Consider the following 21501-nt stretch of genomic DNA (forward strand, 5'->3'; position numbering starts at 1 on the left):
TCCCAGCTTTTTAATACAGTATCATCTAATTCAACATTTCACCAGTTTTTCTGAATTGTAAGTAAACTCTGCTTAACAGTCCTTTATTCCTTAATTCTACTATTGAAATGAGAGCTAAAGAGAATACAGGTACACATTTAATTTTGAGAAAATAGTCAGTGTTTTTATTTAGAATTAGATTTATGATTGTCAGGGGTGGGAAAATAAAGGATAGCTTTTGGTAAATAGAAATAACCTATATTTTCAGTCCATCTGATAGGAACTGTGCTGGAGCGCTTATTTAGCACAGATGATTTCGCAAGAAATGAGGCCTCCATTCAAAAGACATTTTAGTAGGAAAAACCACCCAGGGCCTTCAGAAAACAACCAAAACAAGAGTAATTAATCAGAGCTGCTGATTCTCAGCCAATTTAATTGATTTTGAATCCTAGGTGGGGAGTTTTCGTATATCCCTCACTTTTCCTCCTGTAATGTTAAAATCTTATATCACTAATCATCTTGCTGCTGCTGCTGCTAAGTCATTTCAGTCATGTCCAACTCTGTGCAACCCCATAGACGGCAGCCCACGAGGCTCTCCCGTCCCTGGGATTCTCCAGGCAAGAACACTGGAGTGGGTTGCCATTTCCTTCTCCAATGCATGAAAGTGAAAAGTGAAAGTGAAGTCTTAGTTGTATCCGACTCTTAGTGACCCCATGGACTGCAGCCTACCAGGGTCCTCTGTCCATGGGATTTTCCAGGCAAGAGTACTGGAGTGGGGTGCCATTGCCTTCTCGGTATCTGTTTTTCTACTGATGTCCTTTTTTGTTCCAAGAGCCCACGTGGTATTCCATTGTTATTTTTCCTTCACCTCCTGCAGTCTGTAACAGTTCCTCAGTTTGGGGTTGGTTGTTTGTTTGTTTTGTCTTTAATAACCCTGATACCTTTGATCAGTTTGCCAAAAACCCTTCAGTTTGGATTTATCTGGTGTTTTCACATGATTGTGTTGAGGTTATACCTTTTTTTTTGCAAGAATAACTTAGAATTGATGTTGTGTTTTTCTCAGAACCTAACATCAAGGGGCTCATGATGTCAGTGTGTCTTATTACTGATGATGTAGCCCTTGATTCTTTGTTAAGCTTAGGTAGTTTCTGCTGCGTTTCTCCTGTGTAAAATTATGTTCTCCCCTGTAGTTAGCAGATATCTTAAGAAGATACTTTGAGACCACACAAATCCTATTCTCCTCAAACTCTCACCCATTGATTTTAGTAACCATCAGTAGATCTTATCTGCAGCAGTTTTTAACTGTGCAGTTCTACTGCAAGGAAAAGCTGTTCTTTCTCCCTAGTCTACTCAATTATTTATTCATACTCATATTTACTCAAATGAGTGTTTATTTTTTATTCTGTAGGTTATAATCCAGTACTGTCCGTATTAATTCTGGTGTTCAGATTGTTCCAAATCTGGCCATTAGTACCTCTTTAGGTACTCGCTACATTATTCCAACAAGCTTCTATCATTTTTTGAGTTCTTCCCAACTGCCAGTATCTCTGCTGATAAAGGTAAAGAAAGTGCAGTTGCTCAGTCGTGTCCAACTCTTTGCGATCCCATGGACTGAGGAGCCTGCCAGGCTCCTCTGTACATAGGATTTTCTAGGCAAGAGTACTGGAGTGGGTTGCCATTTCCTTCTCCAAGGAATCTTCCCGACCCAGGGATTGAACCCAGGTCTCCCACATTGCAGACAGACGCTTTACCATCTGAGCCATCAGGGAAGTCTGATAAAGATATGACCCCACCAAAAAGAAGAGAGTGTGGTCTGATATTGAAATGGAACTGTCTCAGACTAGTAGTCATACACTGTTTGACAATTGTTCCTATGTTTATATCAAATTTTAAGAAAGACTTTGGTGTCCCTGTGAGTCCACTGTAATACTCTTGAGGTACCTCAGTGCACTTAAAGATATACGGACTTAAGTTTGCTTATGGGATGTTATTTTAACTTTTAATTTGTATTTGTAAGTGAGTTTGAGTGCTATTCTCTTTGATTAAAATGGAGTAGTATGACATTAGCTTATAAAGAATTTCTTCCTAGTTATATTAACACACTTCCAAAGTAATCTTAATGTTTTATTTAACTTTCTAGTTAAATAGAAAGTTAGATCCAGTGTTATGTGTTACATGGTTATTAATACTTCTAAAACTTAACATTTCCCCTCATTTAAAACTGTTAAAATGAAATTCTGAAACTATACAATGATATTGAGTAGACATATATTTTAGAAGTTGCATTATTTGTTTTAAACCTATAATGAAGTATTTTTTAGGGTAATATGTTTGTTCTTATCTCAATTTAGAATTGGTGGATCCAAGCATTTTTATCCAGCCAATCACAGAAGAACGTGCTTCTCGGACTTTATATCGCATTGAACTTCTAAGGAAAGTAAGGGAACAGGCGCTCCGACATCCACAGTTGTTTGAGCGCTTGAAGCTTTGCCATCCAAATCCAGACTTACCAGTCTGGTGGGAATGTGGCTCTCATGATAGGGACTTGCTCATTGGAGCTGCTAAACACGGGGTGAGCCGAACAGACTATCACATTCTTCGGGACCCTGAACTCTCATTTATGGCCGCTCAGAGGAACTACAGTCAAAGTAAGATGGCTCATTCAAGGACTTCTACCCCACTTTTACAGCAATATCAAGTAGCACTTTCTGCTTCTCCTCTTACCTCTCTACCTAGGCTCCTAGATCCTAAAGCTGTTATTCTAGAGGATGTGAAAGTTAAAAGTGAAAACCTTAAAGAGGAGCCTCAGTCTTCTGAAGAAGAGTCTATGTCTTCTGAGGAAACCAGGACACTAATAAAGTCTGAGCCTGTGAGTCCAAAGAATGGTGTTTTACCACAGGCTACTGGAGACCAGAAATCTGGTGGAAAAGGTGACACAGACAGACGCATGGTTGCAGCCAGAACAGAGCCTCTAACTCCAAACCCGGCTTCTAAGAAGCAGCGAGTCCACAAAAGAGGATCAGAGTCTAGTTCTGATTCTGACTCTGATTCTGAGAGATCATCCTGTTCTTCCAGATCATCTTCTTCCTCGTCTTCCTCCTCTTCGTGCTCCCACTCTCGATCAGGCTCTAGCTCTTCTTCCTCCTCCTCTTGTTCTTCAGCATCATCTTCATCCTCATCCTCATCTTCCTCTTCCTCATCCTCCTCCTCATCTTCGTCAGAAGAAAGTGACAGTGAAGAAGAGGAAGTCCAAAAGCGAGGTATATGCATAAAGTGCTTTTGCTATTTTAAGACATTTCATATGCAAATGAGAAGTGATTTGGATTGCTTAAGCATGCTTAAAATTGATAGTTTAAATTTTACGTGTACAGATTTTCTTAAAGGACTGCTGAAAATGCAACTAGACTACTGGTTCATACTCTGTATTCAGTATTCACATTGCAAAATGGGTTAGTCAAACAGAGGATTAAAGACTTGGCACAGCAATTTTATTTCTTTGTGATTGCCTTAAATTTAGTATTGTATTTTTCCTAAAACAAGTTTATCAGTGAGCAAATAAAGATAATCATTTTATAATAGACACCAGTCCAACTAACAAGACCCTGCTTGGCCCTACTCCGAAAGGTCTAGCGGAGGAACTCCAGCCTGTCCGTAGAGTAGTGGTAGGTGGTCCTCTTCTGCGGGTGTGCTTGTTGCAGTCTAACAGCTCGTGTGTAAGGAAATGTGAGTGAGTGCGTTAGTCGCTCAGCCGTGTCCAGCTCTTTGCTACCCCTGGATTGGGGCCCGCCAGGCTCCTCCATCCATGAGATTTTCCAGGCAAGGATACTGGAGTGGGTAGCCATTCCCTTTCCCAGGGGATCTTCCCGACCCAGGGATCAAACCCAGGTCTCCCACATTGCAGGTAGACTCTTTACTGTCTGAGCCACTGAGGAAAACTGTAAAGAATGAGTCTTTACATCGTCAAATGGGCATAGGAGCCATCCTGACACCCACAATAGCAAGCATCTCCTGTAACAACTCCACAAGCATGACTTTCTGGGTTTTCACACAGGACATGCCCAATTACAAGAGTTCCCTCCTGAAAGAATGATAGCCTCCCCAGCAGATATTTGTGCCCTTCCCAGTCCAGATTGATAAACTCCTGAATTTACCAATCACAAGTGTATGTGTTTTCAGGGAAACAGACCTAGAGAGTTACCATAGGTCAAATCTTCTTGCAGAAAGGGATGTTTGGTTAACCCTTTTCCTTCAGACTCCGTAATGCCACTTATTTAGCTTTTGCTATAATTTTAAAAGTAATGAGTACTTTACTGTATTCTAGGTGATTTTTTTTTTTTACTTCTCAACTTTTCATTTTCAAATCCTAATTATATAGGATTTGAGAAGTATATGCAAAATTGTGTTACACAGTCTCTAAAACAATTATAATTGGTCATAATTATTCTTAGCAGAAGGTACCCCTCACATGAAAGCCTACGATGAAGAAAGTGTCGCGTCACTGAGCACTACCCAGGATGAGACCCAGGATAGTTTCCAGATGAACAACGGGACCGCAGAGTCTGCTTACATCCTACAGGGTGGATACATGCTGGCAGCATCATACTGGCCAAAGGTAAGTAAATCATTTCTTGCTGATACAGGTCATTTTTAAAAATATTTTTCTGTCTATCTTTAATGGTAGATATTCCTATTATGTAGGAAAAAAGAGTCACTATCATGTGTAGGATAACCATTTGGTGTTAGCATTAAAAGTAACAACTATTACTGTCAACTATTACTCCGTTAGATCTATGTCCTTAAATGTATATGATTCTCAACCTTAGAATATATAGAATATTCAGAAGAAAAGATAATGACTGCTTATGTTCACATACAATTCAGATGCTTCTTTATGAAATAAGTACTTTTAAGTGGGTCGTCTTTAAGAAAATTTACGAACCAGTTGTGACTTAGAAAAATGTTCGTTTAAGTACATGTACATATAATGGTGGAAGCTCAGACTGTTTTAAGACAGTTCTTCCTTCCTCCAGTATGTGACTGGATTAGTAGAAGAGCACTTAATTTTAGAAATGAGAGAGAAGAGAACTCTCTACTCTTCTGTATACTTCTGAGTTTGAATTTTTTATGAGGACCCTGTATTACTCTTATAAAAACAAAAGAACAGCAAAATATCTTTATATTTTTTAACTTCACCAATGGGAATTTATACGAAATTGTAATATGTATGTGAGAAAATGTATGCATACCAAGTACACACAAGTTATTCCAGGGATAAATCCATCAAAGCTGTGATCCCCAAAGGTCTGGCTCAATTACTGAAATTACCCTTTGATGTTCATGCTGTTGTAGGATCGTGTGATGATCAACCGGCTGGACAGTATTTGTCAAACAGTCCTGAAAGGGAAGTGGCCTTCAGCTAGAAGAAGTTACGATGCCAACGCAGTGGCTTCTTTCTATACCACAAAGCTGCTGGACAGCTCTGGTGCAGCCACAGAATATAGCGAGCCCAGCGCGCCCCCTCCTGCAGGTGCTGCAGTCAAAGAAGAACATGATCAGTCAACACAGATGTCAAAGGTGAAGAAGCATGTACGAGAAAAGGAGTTTACAGTGAAAATCAAAGACGTATGTTTATTTTTATTGCCCTAGGACCTGATTGCGATTGCGGTGTGCAGCATGCTTTTCCTGCAAATGGCTGCCTGCTCTTACTCTTACTTCCTTCACATACTTGTTTTCTGGTATTTGGATTGTTTTTTTCTTTTTGATATCCAGGTTATTAAACTTGAATATTCTACTAGAGGGATCATCATTAAATATGTTTCTCTACCTATACTTCTGAAAATAGTCCTTCTGCTGATCAAGATGCTTTCTTAAACAGTCTGACAATTTCTTATTATTTAGTTCTTTTATATAATATTCGAATGGTATGTCAGTGCACTTTCTGTTTTAAATATTTAGCATGCCTTGTTATCAGTAACATTTCATTGTTCAGTATGATTTTGAAGCTGAATTGATGCCTAAAACATGGGTAATAGCTCTTAAAATGTCATGTGAATAATGTACACAGATATATGTCAATCGCTGAAAGGGTTACAATGTACTTGTCACATGAAAAGTTTGGTTTTGCTCAGAAAAGTGTATGTAATACCTAGATTTAGTTTTCACTTAAAGATAGAAATTTTAATATTCATTATAGAAATTGATTAAATGTTTTTCTCTAGTTAATGTATGAACAAGAAGAGAACGTAACTGATTTTTCAGGGTTTTTAACCTCACTTTTTCTAAGTAAAAAATTTATCTTAACTATACTGCAATGATTTTAATCATTTCTTTCTTGATAATGGCATCTGTTTAACAGGAAGGTGGTTTGAAGTTGACATTTCAGAAGCAAGGGCTCGCTCAGAGAAGGCCACTGGACAGTGAAGACTGTGCTCCTGGGCAGCAGCAGTACCTCACTCGACTTCGGGACCTTCAAGGTGCGTCAGAGAGCAGCCTCGCCAGTTTCCCAAAATCCCTACCACTATCAGGTGAATATGCTAGTAATCACTGCATCAGCATGAAATAGTCCATTCTTCCTAAATCCTTCCTAAATCCTCACTTACTCACAGAATACTTGCAAGAACAAGATTGTTTCTACTTTAAACAGCCCTTTTATTGTAAGAAAGCTCTAAAATACCACAAAGTTTCTTCTTTGGAAGCAAATTCTGCCCACAGTTGGTTCTTCTCAATGATTATATTTTTGTCTTTAAAGGCATTACAGAAATAACCTAGTCAAATGTCTGCATGATTAACTTTTTGAAACCAATGATAATATCTCCCCTTGAGATATGTTTTGTTCTAACTTTTTGGCAATGTGAATCATAATTATTAAATACTGAATTAGTCCCATGTGTTCTGTACTCTAAAGGTACTGAGGAATCCATCCATGAGAATTTGTTTTGTTTCTGTTGATCTAGTTGTACTTTAGTTTGTCTGTGTCCCTCTTAAAGTGTCCTATCAACAACTGAGAATTTTAGTTAAGAGTAGTTCAGTCTTAAAATCTATGGACCACACATACTAATCATTAAAAAAATGTATCTTTTCAGTTAAACGCAGATGAATGACTGGAATTTCCTTTGTACCTCTGTATACATAAAGTTAAGGACTCTATTTCAGTTGCCATCCAATACTTGAAAATATTTCAAAACTCCTGTGCTTGTAATTTCCTGAAATTTGGGAAAATAGTGCTATATTATAGATGTTAAATTGATTGCTGTTTCCAGTAGCTACTGTTACCACTTTCTAATTGTAAATTATAATTAAATAATGAATTAGAGTCATCAGAATTTTGTCACATGGTTTCATTAACCATTCCCTGTAACTCTCTAATTACTAGGCTTTCAGACAAGCATGATTGAGCCATAGTTCTCTTACTGAAGTATAAATCCCCCAAGTTGTGCTTTGCAATGGCAGTGTTGTTACTATTTCTTTTCCCATGAGAAAATGGGAAGAGATTGGGGAAGATAAGTTCTGGGATTTTTTTGCCCGACATAAGTGTGTTTAATAATGCTGCTGCTTGTACCTTGATAATGCCAGGACTATAGAGTGGGATTGATACTTCTGTCATCTGAACATTTTATTACTATTGCAGCTGAAGACTTTCAAAGACTACAGCCTTTGCCTATAAGTAATTCTTTGGTAAATAATACTGTTTTAATAGTGTCAGTAGTAATTATAATGCTAACTGGCACCTATACAAAATATTAGAAAGCCAAAACATTAAAACTAGATAAAATTATTTAAGAATTATATCTCATTCATCTTGATAATTGCAAATGTGAAATTTTTCTTTTGGCCATGCAACACGGTATGAAGGATCTTAGTTCCCCAACCAGGGATTGAACCTGTGCCCCTCCACTGGGAGCACAAAGTTTTAATCACTAGACTACCAGAGAAATTCCCTTGAATGTGAAATCTAGCTCTGTCTTTTTACAGGACTTTTAGGAACTCTGTTAACATTTTTGAGCCTTTTCTTGTTTGTGAAGTGAGGGGTTGAGGTAGCATTGTTAGGTAGATTAAATAATACATGTGAAGTGACTGGAATGGAACTTGGCACATAATTAGATGCTAAACAGATGTTAAAAATAGATTTTAGAATTGGGTATTGAATAAATGCTATTGTGATTCTTCATATTAAGCCCTTTTTATGTTTATATGAGTATGCCTCTGAATTTTATCTAAAAGCTTTGAATGAAGAGAGATTGTGTAGTGTAAATTAATTAATGAAAGAAAGTAAAATAGCATAAATTATAAGTCTTTAGTTTATTCCAGAAACCACCTGGAATAGTAATCAAAAGATGGTAGAGCTAAACAGCCTGGAGTTGAATTCTGTCATTACCAACTGTTGTAACATTGGGCTTGCAACATAACATTTCTGATCACATTTATAAAATTGGCTTAATACCGCTCTGTTTTGTTTGTTCTGTTTTTGGTAATTTAAGAAGACATTTGTAAGACTTAGTCTAGTTTATGATGACACCTAGTAGGAACTCAATAGAAAGTGATATTTATTTTAAATTTTAATATTATTATAATTACAACTTACAAAAGACAACACAGGCTTTATGAAATAGAATAAGTTAAAATTTCCATTTTGGATTCTAGCCCAAAATAAATCAGTAATGTTTGTAAAAATTACTCTCAAGAAGAAATTAAGGCAGCTGGGTTTTTGTTGTTTTTAAAAAGAAAGAAAGGGAAGTGTCTTTCATGAGTACACAGGACTTGCTCAGGAAATTCTCCTTGGATGATTGAAAATGTATTTCTCGCTACAAGCTGAACCATTATAAGCAAGCATCTCATTCTTAATAATATTTTCTCTCATAAGAGTATTCTAGATGATGTACTCTTTAAGGACAGGACAGGACAGTGTCTTACCTTTGAACCATCCTAGTGCTTTGTACGTAGCTGTTTAAAAATATGTATCTATTGGGAAAAAATGAATGCATGGAACTGTTTGATTCATACCTCTTACAAACTTTTTTTTATGGAGTGCCTACTGAAATAAGGAGTGTTTAACTGGCAAGAAACACTGGTGATCTTAGGGAAAATACCTTAAATAGTCTGGTCAGGGGCAGACTTTGGGAATTTAAGGAGTGAAGTTTGTTGTGAAAAAAAGGAGCATGACAGATACTAACATTTCAAAAGTTTTGAAGGCTATGAAAAAGCCAAAATAAGTTTATTTTTTGTGTTGGGCCATGATTTTAAGTTGATACAAATCTAATATAGATTAAGATTTTTTGGCACCAAAAAAGCAAAGATAAATGGTAAAGCAAACTTATACTTAATAGATAAAGTAGGAATTAATGGATTCAAAAAAGGTGGAAAGGTTTGCCTTGTACACTGGAAAGTCATGCTGCTTCTCTGAAAGGGGACGAAAGAAAATATATGTGGATATCCAAGGGAAGATTTTGAGGAGACATGTTAAAACTTGAAAGAGGCCTGGATTGCAGTTCTCCTGGGTTTTAAATGAGAAGTGGGGTGGTATTTTTAGTTCAAAAAAAAGTATGTGTTTTTTTTTTAATTAAACATTTTCTTTTATTTTGATCATAAGTCTCATTATAAGCATTCATTATTTTATTGTTTTATTGGAGTATAGTTTACTTATAATGTTGTATTAATTTCTGCTATCCAACAAAGTAAGTCACTATGTCTATATCTATCTGTCTATATATATACACACACACACACACTCTTTTCCATTATGGTTTATCACAGGGTATTTAAGATAGTTCCCTGTGCTTATACAGTAGGACTTACTGTTTATCCATCCTGTATATGATAGTTGGCATCTGTTAATCCCAAACTCCCAGTCCATCCCCCTAAAAGTCATTATTTTTAATCTAAGAACTAGATTTTTATCACTCTTTTGCATTTTTAATTTGTTAGGTACTCCCATTCAATCAACCCTTGGTGCCAATGGAGTTTTATTAGACAACCAGCCTGTAGTCAAAAAAAGGCGGGGAAGGAGAAAGAATGTAGAAGGTGTTGACATCCTCTTTTTTAACAGAAATAAACCACCTAATCATGTAAGTAAAGTAATGCTTAAAAGCTACTGATCCTTGAGTCCAAAATTCATCCTAGTAAAGATACATATTGCTGCTTTGTGAATTTTTTTGTGAATAATAAAAATAACTGGAAAATTAGGAGTATACTGTATAGTTTTTTAGATTGTATCTCAGTAGAGTCCAGCACTGGCCAAGATTCATGAAAATTTTAAATTTAAAAGACTTAGAAGAAATTTTAAACAATTTTTGTTTCCCTTCAAAAAGAACTGCTTCGTTGGACCAAAATCAGAATGCTAAAGCGTGGAAATAAAATTTTTATTTGGTGTTTTTCTACAGGTTACGTTAGGCTTAACCACCTCACAGATTTCTACAGGGATAAATCCAGCACTATCCTATACTCAACCTCAAGGAATTCCTGATACAGAAACTCCTGTTCCAGTTATTAACCTTAAAGATGGGACAAGACTTGCAGGCGATGATGCCCCGAAGAGAAAGGATTTGGAAAAATGGCTTAAGGAGCACCCAGGTTATGTGGAAGATTTAGGAGCTTTTATTCCTGTAGGTGATACCTTATAAATCTTAGTATATTTTATGTCTATGATTCATTACATCTGTAATGATGAAGCATAAATTCTTACCAACTTATATTAAATATGTATTCTGCCCAAGATTTAGGAAACATTAGCAGCAAAAACTAATGACCATCTTTCCTATGATATAATATCATTTTCCATTTTTCATTCTGTATTCAATGTGTTTAATAAAAGTCACCTGTCATATACAGAATACTATCATAGACCCAAGGACAGTTATAAAGGTATAAAACCTCCATTCCTTTCCCTCAAGGAGTTTATTTTAAAATAATAAAAATGATCATAGTGAACATTTATTGAGACTTAACTCTGTACCTGGCTTTATACTTAGCACTTATATGCATCATCTCATTAACACTCCCAAACTTTATCAGAATGGCCTTGTTATAACTTTATAAAGAAATGGAAACTGAAATTTTAAATAGTGCAAAGTCACGCAGCTAATAAGTCTTAAATCCACTGTCCAAACCTTTGCTCTTAAGATCTTATAAGAATACAGGTACATAGATTATATTAGTCAAGATGAGAATAGGTCTATTCATTTGCATTTTCCTTATCCTCTTAAATACTTCCTACTCACTATCTTACGGGCATATGGCTTTCTTACTTATAGAAATGTATTATTTCAGTTTGTACTCTCAGATGCTTATGTACTAGATTTTGTGTCAGTCTCCCTTGTTGTTTCTGTATATTTTATAAGGTAAGAGAGTAGCCGCATATCCCCTGTATGCCAGTTAGTAGTCTTACTCTAGCTGCCTCCATTATGAAGATTAATTGGATAACCCAGTAAAGTTGTTCCCTACCCTGTGAGCTGCTTAAGGATTGTGTCCTATTCACCTTGTAGCCCCAGGATTTAGCACCTAATTTCTGATACAGAGAATGGTATCTAGTTCCCTGTAAATATTTACTGAGTCAGTGATTTGTAAATGAAAATCTTTTGAAAATGAAAGAATACCATATAAAGGTAAAGTGATTGTTATTAACAGAAAAAAATTTAATTGCCTTATTTTTTCATGCAAAAGAACCACAAAAGCTCCAGTCCCTAGAATGTGACTGTACTTGTAGTGTGTGTGTGTGTGTGTGTGTGTGTGTGTGTATTTAGTCAATTTTTATTGAGCAGCTGCTATGTGCTAGTTACTGTTGTAAGGGATTTAGGATAAAACAGTGAACCATATAAAGTCCTTGCCCTTTTGGCAGTTATACTCTCGTCTCAGAAGATTCTCAGAGCTTTCTCTTACTACTGCAAAGGAGTCTTTATTACTTTTTTAAACTTAGAGGCATTCATCATTTTCACTGCAAATAACCCTTTTATCACAATGTTTTATATAATGTTATAAAACAATTTTAAGACATTGCTATAGGCCGCATTTGTTTGAGTAGAGAATACAACATAATGTTGGTATGATTTCCCAAGGGCACTTGATGTTAATGGTTTCTTGGCTCTCACACGCTACTGTGGTATGTCTACAGCAAAAGGATTGTAACGTGGTATATGTACTATACCTTCAATATATAACATAAATAGTTGGCCCTTGAACAACACAGGAGTTAAGAGATACTGACGCATGTCACCCTCCACAGCCAAAATTTCAAGTATAATGTTACAATTAGCCTTCCATGTCCTCAGTTACACATCCTTGGATTCAATCAACAATGGATTGTGTAGTCACTGGGAAAAAAATCCACATATAAGTGGACCTACACAGTTGAAACCCATGTTGTTCAAGGGTCAACTGTATTACTATATGTTCTATATACCATGTATCTTCAGTTTTACATGGTTAAATTACTTGGATCAGTTTATTTGTGCCATTTGCATAGTTAAAGATTTTACAGCTATTTCTTTGTCTATATATTTTAGAGAATGCAACTCCATGAGGGGAGACCCAAACAAAAAAGGCATCGCTGCAGAAACCCCAATAAATTAGATGTTAATAGTCTCACTGGAGAAGAACGTGTTCAGCTGATTAACAGAAGAAATGCCAGAAAGGTATTTGCATATTTGTTGTTAATTTTTCATACTGATGCACTGTGGAAGAGGTTTCTAGAACACTGTTTCATTATGCAGTATTTTCTAACAGACCTAGTTGGGTAAATCTAGAAGATTTGAGGGGAAAAGGCACGGACTACAATTTTATGCAGTCTAATTTCAAATCCCACACCTTTGGCTAAGCTGTCGAATGAATAAGTTACATCTGTACCTTTGCAGTGCCACTGAACCAGGGCACTGCATCTAAGGCAGTAGTTCTCAAAAGGGGTTAACTTTGTCCTCCAAGGGACATTTAGCAATCAGGACGTTTTTGATGGTCTTAGCTCTGGATGAAGGAGGTGGGTGTTGGGGAGGTTGGTGAGCTGCTGGCTGGATGCTGTTGGCCTTGGCGGGTGGAGGCCAGGAATGCTGCTATACCTCCTGTAATACACAGGACAGCCCCCACAACACCAATCCAAAATGGTCTGTGGTGCAGAGGTTGAGAAACTCTGCTGAAAGGGAACACTATTCTCATGATAGCCATTACAGATTTATATATATTTATCATGTATTGATAATTCCATCATTAGGACTTAAAGTGTCTTCTTCTATCAAAATTGGCATATTACATAATTTTCTGATAGATGGAAGTTAAATATCTTAAATCAAATGTCTTAAAGCAAAGATAAGACGTCTTATCTTAGAGACAGATGGTACCCCTTGCTAATCTTCTTGCTTTACTGATTGATGAATGGTAAGAGCTAGGTTTTTCCAGGTTTTTCTTATTTCTGAATCAAATGTGGTGCAACATTTGTTTCCCCAAATTGTTTCTGTTTTACGTATGTATTGGTATATGTCTCTTTTACCTCACAAAGTAAGTGATAGAACAGTTGAGGCACCCTTTTGTAAGTTTATAGCTTTGACACTTTTATTGTTTTTTATTCTGATGAGCAAGCAGCACAATAAGTAAAAAAAGGAAAAAGAAATGGCCTTCAAAGTAAGAACATCAAGTTTCCCATTGAATTCCTTCACTCACAAATTAAATTACCCTACATAGATCCCTAGTTAATTCCCTACTTCTGTTTTGCTCTCTGTTGAATGACCTCACTGCTAGTATAAAAATACATGAAATCATTCTAATTTTCCAGAAGTATTGAAATTGGAAGAATACCATTTTTAAAATAACAATTATCTTAATATTACTGTATGTACTAACTCATTAAAATTAATACTAATTTTTCCCCAAGTTTAGCTTTTGTTAGTAGATTAAGATGATGTCAGATGTATTAGGGGAAGAACAAGATGACATTTTAGTTGCATTTTACTTAAATTTTGTGCTTACACAGGATCGTGTTACAAATCTTTGCACTTCATCTTATAACAAAAATTAACCTTTATAGATATGAATAAATTTGTCTTAGCCTGTTTTAAGGAAATGGAACCATTTTGAAATTTTTACTTGGTTTAATATTAAACATCCTAAGTTTTATTTTTAATTGTAGTAGCCTGGTAAAGGACCTGTTAATTTCCCTTGGTTTGTAGATTTCTTTATTCTGAGTTTCTAGAGTACAGGCTTTAAACCATACAGAGGGCCTCTAGTTTAAACTGGAGCTTAATGAAGGAGATAATAAAAAAGAGATCACAACAGAAAATTGAGAGGCTAAGTAAAAACTATAGAAAATAATTAGATAAGAATATAGATATTATAACTGGCCACATTAAACCCTGTCTGTATCCTAACAAGATATAGTATGTATTCATTCAGAAAGCTGTGGGAAAAGGAATTATTCAAGAAGTGTCCTTAGACTCCAAAGGTACATTAAATTGGTAGGTCGAAGTCATTTAAATATTTAAAGGAATATGTTTATTTTTATACTTTCAGGGTTCAGTTCAGTTCAGTTGCACAGTCATGTCCGACTCTTTGCGACCCCATGGACTGCAGCACGTCAGACTTCCCTGTCCATCACCAACTCCTGGAGCTTACTCAAACTCATGTCTATTGAGTCGGTGATGCCATCCAACCATCTCATCTTCTGTCTTCCCCTTCTCCTCTCGCCTTAAATCTTTCCCAGCATCAGGGTTTTTTCAGATGAGTCAGTGCTTCACATCAGGTAGCCAAAATATTGGAGTTTTGGCTTCAGCATCAGTCCTTCCAATGAACACCCAGGACTGATTTCCTTTAGGATGGACTGGTTGGATCTCCTTGCAGTCCAAGGGACTCTCAAGAGTCTTCTCCAACACCACAAAAGCATCAGTTCTTCGGTGCTCAGCTTTCTTTGTAGCTCAACTCTCACATCCATACATAACTACTGGAAAAACCATAGCTTTGACTAGGCAGACTTTTGTTGGCAAAGTAATGTCTCTGCTTTTTAATATGCTGTCTAGGTTGGTTATAGCTTTTCTTCCAAGGAGCAAGCATCTTAATTTTATGGCTGCAATCACCATCTGCAGTGATTCTGGAGCCCAAGAAAATAAAGTCTGCCACTGATTCCACTGTTTCCACATCTATTACCCATGAAGTGATGGAACCAGATGTCATGATCTTCGTTTTCTGAATGTTGAGCTTTAAGCCAACTTTTTCACTCTCCTCTTTCACTTTCATCAAGAGGCTCTTTAGTTCTTTTTCACTTTCTGCCATAAGGGTGGTATCATCTGCCTATCTAGGGTTATTGATATTTCTCCTGGTAATCTTGATTCCAGCTTGTGCTTCATCTAGCCTGGCATTTCAGCCTGGCATCCAGCCTGACCGAAAAAAAAAACTCCAGTGATGCCTACAAATACAACTTTTAGGGTATTAGTTTGCATAAAAGATAAGTGCATTGGTTTTTGAGACCTGAGTTTAAAAGCTGACCTTGACACTTACTAGTTAGCTTTAGGCAGCTTGTATAACTTCTGTGAGGCTTAATTCCTTCATTTGAAAAATAGAAATAATGCATTCTCAAATGGATATAGTGAGAACTAAAATAAATTATGTGCTTAAAGTCCTTAGCATAATACTTGGCAATATAATAATAACAACTTATATTTATTATGTGCCAGACCCTGAAGCGACTTAGCAGCAGCAGCAGACCCTTTGCTGAGGTGCTTGAATTATCTCATTTTTATAAAACCGTATGAGGGAGGTATTATTGTTATCTCCATTCTGCAGATCAGAAAACTGAGGCTCAAAGAGATTTACTAATTTGCCTGAGTTCATGTAGGTGATAAGTCTGATGACTCCAAAGGATATACTCTTAACAAGGTTACACTGCCTACCCAACGTAGTAACTTCACAGTACATGGTAGTTATTTGACTGTCCAAGGAATATACGTGAAACATCTAAAATTTATGTTAGCATGTTTATGTAGTATATTGATAGTTCTTATGGGTTGTGGTAGTCCTTTTTACTGTAATAAAGATTGTCAGGGTGGTTCAAAGAATACATGTGTTTTAAAGAAATAAACTCTGTATAGCACAGATTAAAAGAAAGAAATGTCTTCACATTTAATATGCTTTTAAGTGTCTAAGAATCTGTTTTTCATTTATAGGTTGGAGGTGCATTTGCTCCCCCTTTGAAAGATTTGTGTCGGTTCCTGAAAGAAAATGCAGAATATGGAGTAGCTCCTGAATGGGGAGATGTTGTTAAGCAGTCTGTGAGTATTTCATGAACACTAATTTAGACATCATTTAATTATATCTTAGATTAAATTTTAAGTTAAGAATTACCAAAATATTCCATAAATATGTGATAATATTTTTTATTTCACAGTTTTTATTTTACAGAGTATATTGCAAACTTCTCAGATACCTGTTGAATTAGAGTGCAGAATCGGTGTATACTAACTGGTGTCATATTTCTATTTTACCTTTTTTTTATTGTGGCTACTAGAAAATTTTAGGTTACATATGTTGTTTGCATTGTTTCTATTGGACAGTGCCAATCGAGAGGTTCTAAACTCCTAAAATTTAGGAATTTTGGTTTGTTTGCTGGGAGGGAGGGTTGTTTTGTTTTGTTTTGTTCTTACTTCTAGGAATTTTGAACCCCAGAAAATCTTGGGGGAATTTCAAGAAAGTAGCATAGGTTGGTCTCCACTCAGGACTTGGTGCTTCCCAGTCTGCAGGTGCTACTACTGTTCTGAGCCAAGTGATTTTTTTCCCCATTGAGTATCTTTTCCATCTTGGCTCTATCTCCATTATTCCCAAAGTGATAGTCAGAAAAGAGTCAGAAGCATCTCATTTAATCATTTCTTACTTCTGTCCCTTTCCACACTGTTCTTCCAGATTAGAAGAAGGGCATTTCTTTAGTCTTCTGGTGATGTGAACAATTTAAGGGCATGGCAATAATAAAATTTTTTGGATCTTCCAGTTTCCAGGACTGTTTTACAAACCTGTGCCTCGCAGTTATAAAAGAGAACCAGAGGCTCTCTTAAGATAAAATGAGAAGTGGAAGAACTGTTTCAAGCCCTACTTAAAAATAAGATAGAATTGGGTTATCTCTTTCATAATTGAAAGTTTATGAATAATCTCATATTTTTAATGGCTTATTTGTATCATGTTAATAGATATTGATTTTATTTTAAAATGGTTATTGTTGATGATTTTTTTTTTTTTTTTTTTAGGGATTTCTTCCAGAAAGTATGTATGAACGTATTCTCACTGGTCCCGTGGTAAGAGAGGAAGTAAGCAGGCGAGGGAGACGACCTAAAAGTGGAATTGCGAAGGCCACGGCGGCGGCAGCAGCTGCAACGGCCACCAGTATTTCAGGCAATCCTTTGTTAGCCAATGGATTACTTCCAGGTGTGGACCTCACAACTCTTCAGGCCTTACAACAAAACCTACAAAACTTGCAATCACTGCAAGTGACTGCAGGGCTGATGGGAATGCCTGCTGGCCTTTCTTCTGGAGGAGAAGCTAAGAATGTGGCCGCCATGTTCCCCATGCTGCTGTCGGGAATGACTGGGTTGCCAAATCTGTTGGGCATGGGAGGGCTCCTGACGAAGCCGACAGAATCCGGAACAGAAGAAAAAAAGGGAAATGACTCTAAGGAGGTAGAAGGGAAAAAAGAAAGGACAGAGAGCCAAAACCCCGAGAACGGCAGTGACAACTCGGTGTCAAGTTCTCCTGCACCCTCTACTGCTGCGTTAAGTACAGCTGCAGCTGCCAGCCCGTTAGCTCTGAACCCACTGTTACTATCTAATATTCTTTATCCAGGGATGCTTCTCACTCCAGGCCTTAATCTTCATATTCCAACTTTGTCTCAGTCCAACACTTTTGATGTACAGAAAAACAAAAACAGTGACTTAGGCTCATCTAAGTCTGTGGAAGTAAAGGAAGAAGATTCCAGAGTTAGAGATCAGGAAGACAAAGGGGGAACTGAACCGAGTCCTCTCCACGAAAACAGCACAGATGAGGGTTCAGAGAAAGCCGATGCTTCATCTGGATCTGATAGTACATCATCGTCATCCGAGGATTCAGATTCTAGTAATGAAGACTGATTCCCAGACTGCACTTAAATTATGAACTGATTTTGGATTTTTTTTTCCCCTTTAATTATTAATTGTAAATACACCAGTGTTGAGTGCATCAATAACTTACTGACCGAACATTTCAGTTATTTGTTTAGAAGTGCAAACTGCTTTCAGAGACGTTTTGCATGTAATATTTCTTAAGATTCATAAGTTTCTGAACTCGTATGTACTATCAAATACATAAAGGTGTAAAATTACAACAAAAGGCATTATAATTTTGTTGGGGGTTAATTTTATGAAAATTATGCTCAATGAGAGTTGTATATTTAATATATTTGCAGTGAACACAGAATACTTTATGCATATTACTGATTTAATTTGAATATAGTTTTACAGCCTCCTTGACACCTATAATTTACAGATCAAAACTCAGCAATAATTTGGGCAGCTAATGAATGTCATGAAAGCTGTAGAATCTACATCACCATCCATTGCTTTAATTACATGAAAATGCTCTAGTGTTGTGATGCACTGCTGATATTTCCAATTCAGGTACAAGTGTGTTTTAAAGAAGAAATAAGTTTCCCAATCAGCCAATTTAACTGGCTACCTGTTACCTCAGCTGAGTTAGTTTAGGAAGTTTACATTCGTTTCTAATTCTATACTTGTTTTCAGGGGTTTTTTAAACACATCCTATATATCATGTTAATCGGGCAAGAAATATGACTTGCTTTTTGCTGAGCTTAACTCTAAAATCAGTAAAATTAAGTCATAAAATAATCCTGTGTCATGTGACTTTGACACCCTCTAGACACATTTAGTTTTAACTTTTCAAAGTTTGGCCTCCTATTAGAAATAATTATGTCTCAGATGAGTAATGTCTGTTTCCAGGGTTCAGAAAAGGTAAATCATGAAATACCACTGAAAAGAACTTTTCAACACAGCATACTTCATGTAAAAGAAATTGTTTGTTTGCTTTATTTGTGTAGATTTCTATTTGTGTTTTATGTCATGGAAATATTCCAAAATTAACAGATAATAAGGTAAAGTAATATGCAGATAGTCTAAATTCATTTTGCGTTTCTAGGTATAAGCAGACTAAATGTTGGCCCAAAATCAGTGTTGGGTTATCAGTTTATATTAAATATACTGAGTTGCCCATTTTGAAAATGCACTTTTAATAATCTCAAAAAATATATACATTATTCCTGTAAACCACAAAAAAAGGAAGCCTAAGGTTTCTGATCAATTTCTTAGAACCCTTTACCATGTAAAATTTGTCTGATATTTGATTTATGATACAGTTTCTCCTGCTAAAGCTGCTATTATTCTGACAAGGTAGAGGTCCAGGTTCACCTTCATATACATTGAAAACAGAGCTGAATTGGTTATAAAATACCATTTACATCCTAAGGAGAGATAAGCATTGTTCTGGTACTTAAATAAGTCAGTGACAAACTTTGCTAGGGGGAAAACTACCCCACTTCTCTCCCACAGAAAAATTAACTTTCAGTTTGTTTTGCTACAACTCTATTGCTTTGTCAGGAATTAAGCAATTATATCGGACTTTCCAAGACCTTTACCAGTAAATTATGTTTCTGTATGTAAAATAATCCCTTATTAGAGAGACAGTGTTACATGTATTTACAAAATTATATCAGTTCCATTGGGATTGTATTGATTTTTGTATTTTCCCAAAATAGTACTTTGAATTGATAGTCCTTTATGCAATGTCTTAGCAATAGTCACTATAATGCCCTTCCAGGAGAAGTGGGTAGTAATTCTTTGTCATGAAAATGATATATTACATATTTAGTATCTTCCCTTTGCAGTATTGCACTTTTGTTTAACTAGAATACACCTATGAGATAGCCAAAGTTTTCAAACACAGTTAACTTAGGTTGCCGGTGGAGTATTTCAGCACCATCCATGTTTCCCTTCTCTCCCTCTAGTCCTGCCCACATGATCTTCATTCCTTTCTGTCTCCAGTTTAAAAGGGAAATAAAAAACCCTAGATCTTGTCAGTAAAATCTAATTTATATCAAATTTATGAGATAAAGTATTTTCCTAATTAGATCAAATGAATTTGGTTAACATCTTAGTGATTCTCTTTCTATGTAATGAAGGCAGTTGCAGTTTTCAAAGCATTAAGGCTAATATTAACTTTAAACATTCTCTTGGGATTCAAGATACTTCTATCTAGTACTGATTGGGGAAAAGTTGTCCAGCTATCAGCTTAAAAAAAAAAAACACGCAAACATGGTTATGTAAAGTTAAGGGTTATAAGAAAGAAAGAAATCAGTAGAACTACATAATACTAAAGTTGCAGTTGAAAGGATATCCAAGTATGTGTTGGTAGTTACTAAAAGAATTATAGCTGTTATTGCCTTGTATTTATAGCCCTGTTTCAGGTTTCATGATTCAAGTCTTAGTCCAATTTTTCTTTTGGACATTTGCAATATTTACCAGTTGTGTTTTGTGTAGTCTGAATTTGCTTTCTGTAGTTGAGCAAACGTCTTAAAAAGTCATTTGTAATTTATTAAATTACTTTCTATGATGTTCTATAGAGCAAATGGAAGTTTAATTATTTTTTATTAAACATATTCTTTGACTACCCATGATGTCAGCCTCTGTACATGACAATACTTTTATTATTTTATATGTAGTTTATTCCAATTATGAAAGAAATATTAGTCATAAATCTTTAAAAGGAAAGTGAACATTGGAAGAATTTTTAAGAGACAGAAGCAGGCTATAATTATACCCACAATGTTACTATTTCCTTAAGTTCTCTTCTCCTGGACCTTTAAAAATCCAGAAAGGCTCAGAGGTACACCTAACCTCTTAAAGAAATCCATTTTGGAAATCAGTAACTATTTTTCCCTTGGTCTTAGAGGCTTTTCTAATTTATCACTGTTGTTTGTAGTGTTTGGCTGTTTTTTTTATTTTCGTAAATACAAAAGAAATTTGTTTTCCCTCAAACTGTCAGAGTGGAACAGTGGAGTCTCATCACTCACTCATTTAACTTGACCACATTGAATTATACTGTCATGCTTAGAAAATCTTTTTTTTTTTTTTTCATTTTTGTAAAATAAGGTAAACAAAAGTCAACTGCTTCATCTGATGCTTACCCAGAGGATCAGTAATATTTTCAGTGCTGGAAGAAGAATTGGCTATGTTGGATGTTTTTGCAAGACATTACATACAAAATGATGTATGTATTCTATATATTTTGAGCTGTAGGAAGAAAAAGAGTGAGTTGCAGGGAGAATAATTTTTGGCTACAGGTGATGTTCAACTCACACAGTAAATTTAGAACTTAACATAAATGCAACTCCAGAACATAGCTATTTATTTTTAAATGCAGAAAAATAAAAAATTATTTAAATTATCCATCAACCTACCCTGAAATACTGTTCATGGAGCTATCCAATCTTATTTATATGTACATTATATACATCGGAGACGGCAA

The 21501-nt window shown here is 35.9% G+C and overlaps 1 protein-coding gene across 41 annotated transcripts in view; it reads left to right on the top strand.

The window, feature by feature from the left end:
- Positions 1–20645, top strand: part of CHD9 (chromodomain helicase DNA binding protein 9) — a 220620-nt gene extending 199975 nt beyond the window's left edge. For 14 of the 41 annotated variants that reach the window (XM_060398313.1, XM_060398311.1, XM_060398335.1 and 11 more), the window contains 9 exons: positions 2331–3239; positions 4428–4591; positions 5329–5601; positions 6335–6503; positions 9901–10040; positions 10356–10577; positions 12474–12602; positions 16110–16214; positions 17181–20645. In XM_060398313.1, coding sequence (XP_060254296.1) covers positions 2331–3239; positions 4428–4591; positions 5329–5601; positions 6335–6503; positions 9901–10040; positions 10356–10577; positions 12474–12602; positions 16110–16214; positions 17181–18056 — 2987 coding nt within the window. In that variant the 3' untranslated portion in view covers positions 18057–20645. Of the gene's footprint in view, positions 1–2330; positions 3240–4427; positions 4592–5328; positions 5602–6334; positions 6504–9900; positions 10041–10355; positions 10578–12473; positions 12603–14463; positions 14585–16109; positions 16215–17180 lie in introns of all 41 variants that reach the window. The other 27 variants (XM_060398317.1, XM_060398336.1, XM_042231626.2 and 24 more) reach the window with 13 other exon arrangements.
- The last annotated feature ends 856 nt before the right edge of the window (positions 20646–21501 follow it).

Source organism: Ovis aries, chromosome 14 (assembly GCF_016772045.2).
Source record: "Ovis aries strain OAR_USU_Benz2616 breed Rambouillet chromosome 14, ARS-UI_Ramb_v3.0, whole genome shotgun sequence".
NCBI lineage: Eukaryota > Metazoa > Chordata > Mammalia > Artiodactyla > Bovidae > Ovis > Ovis aries.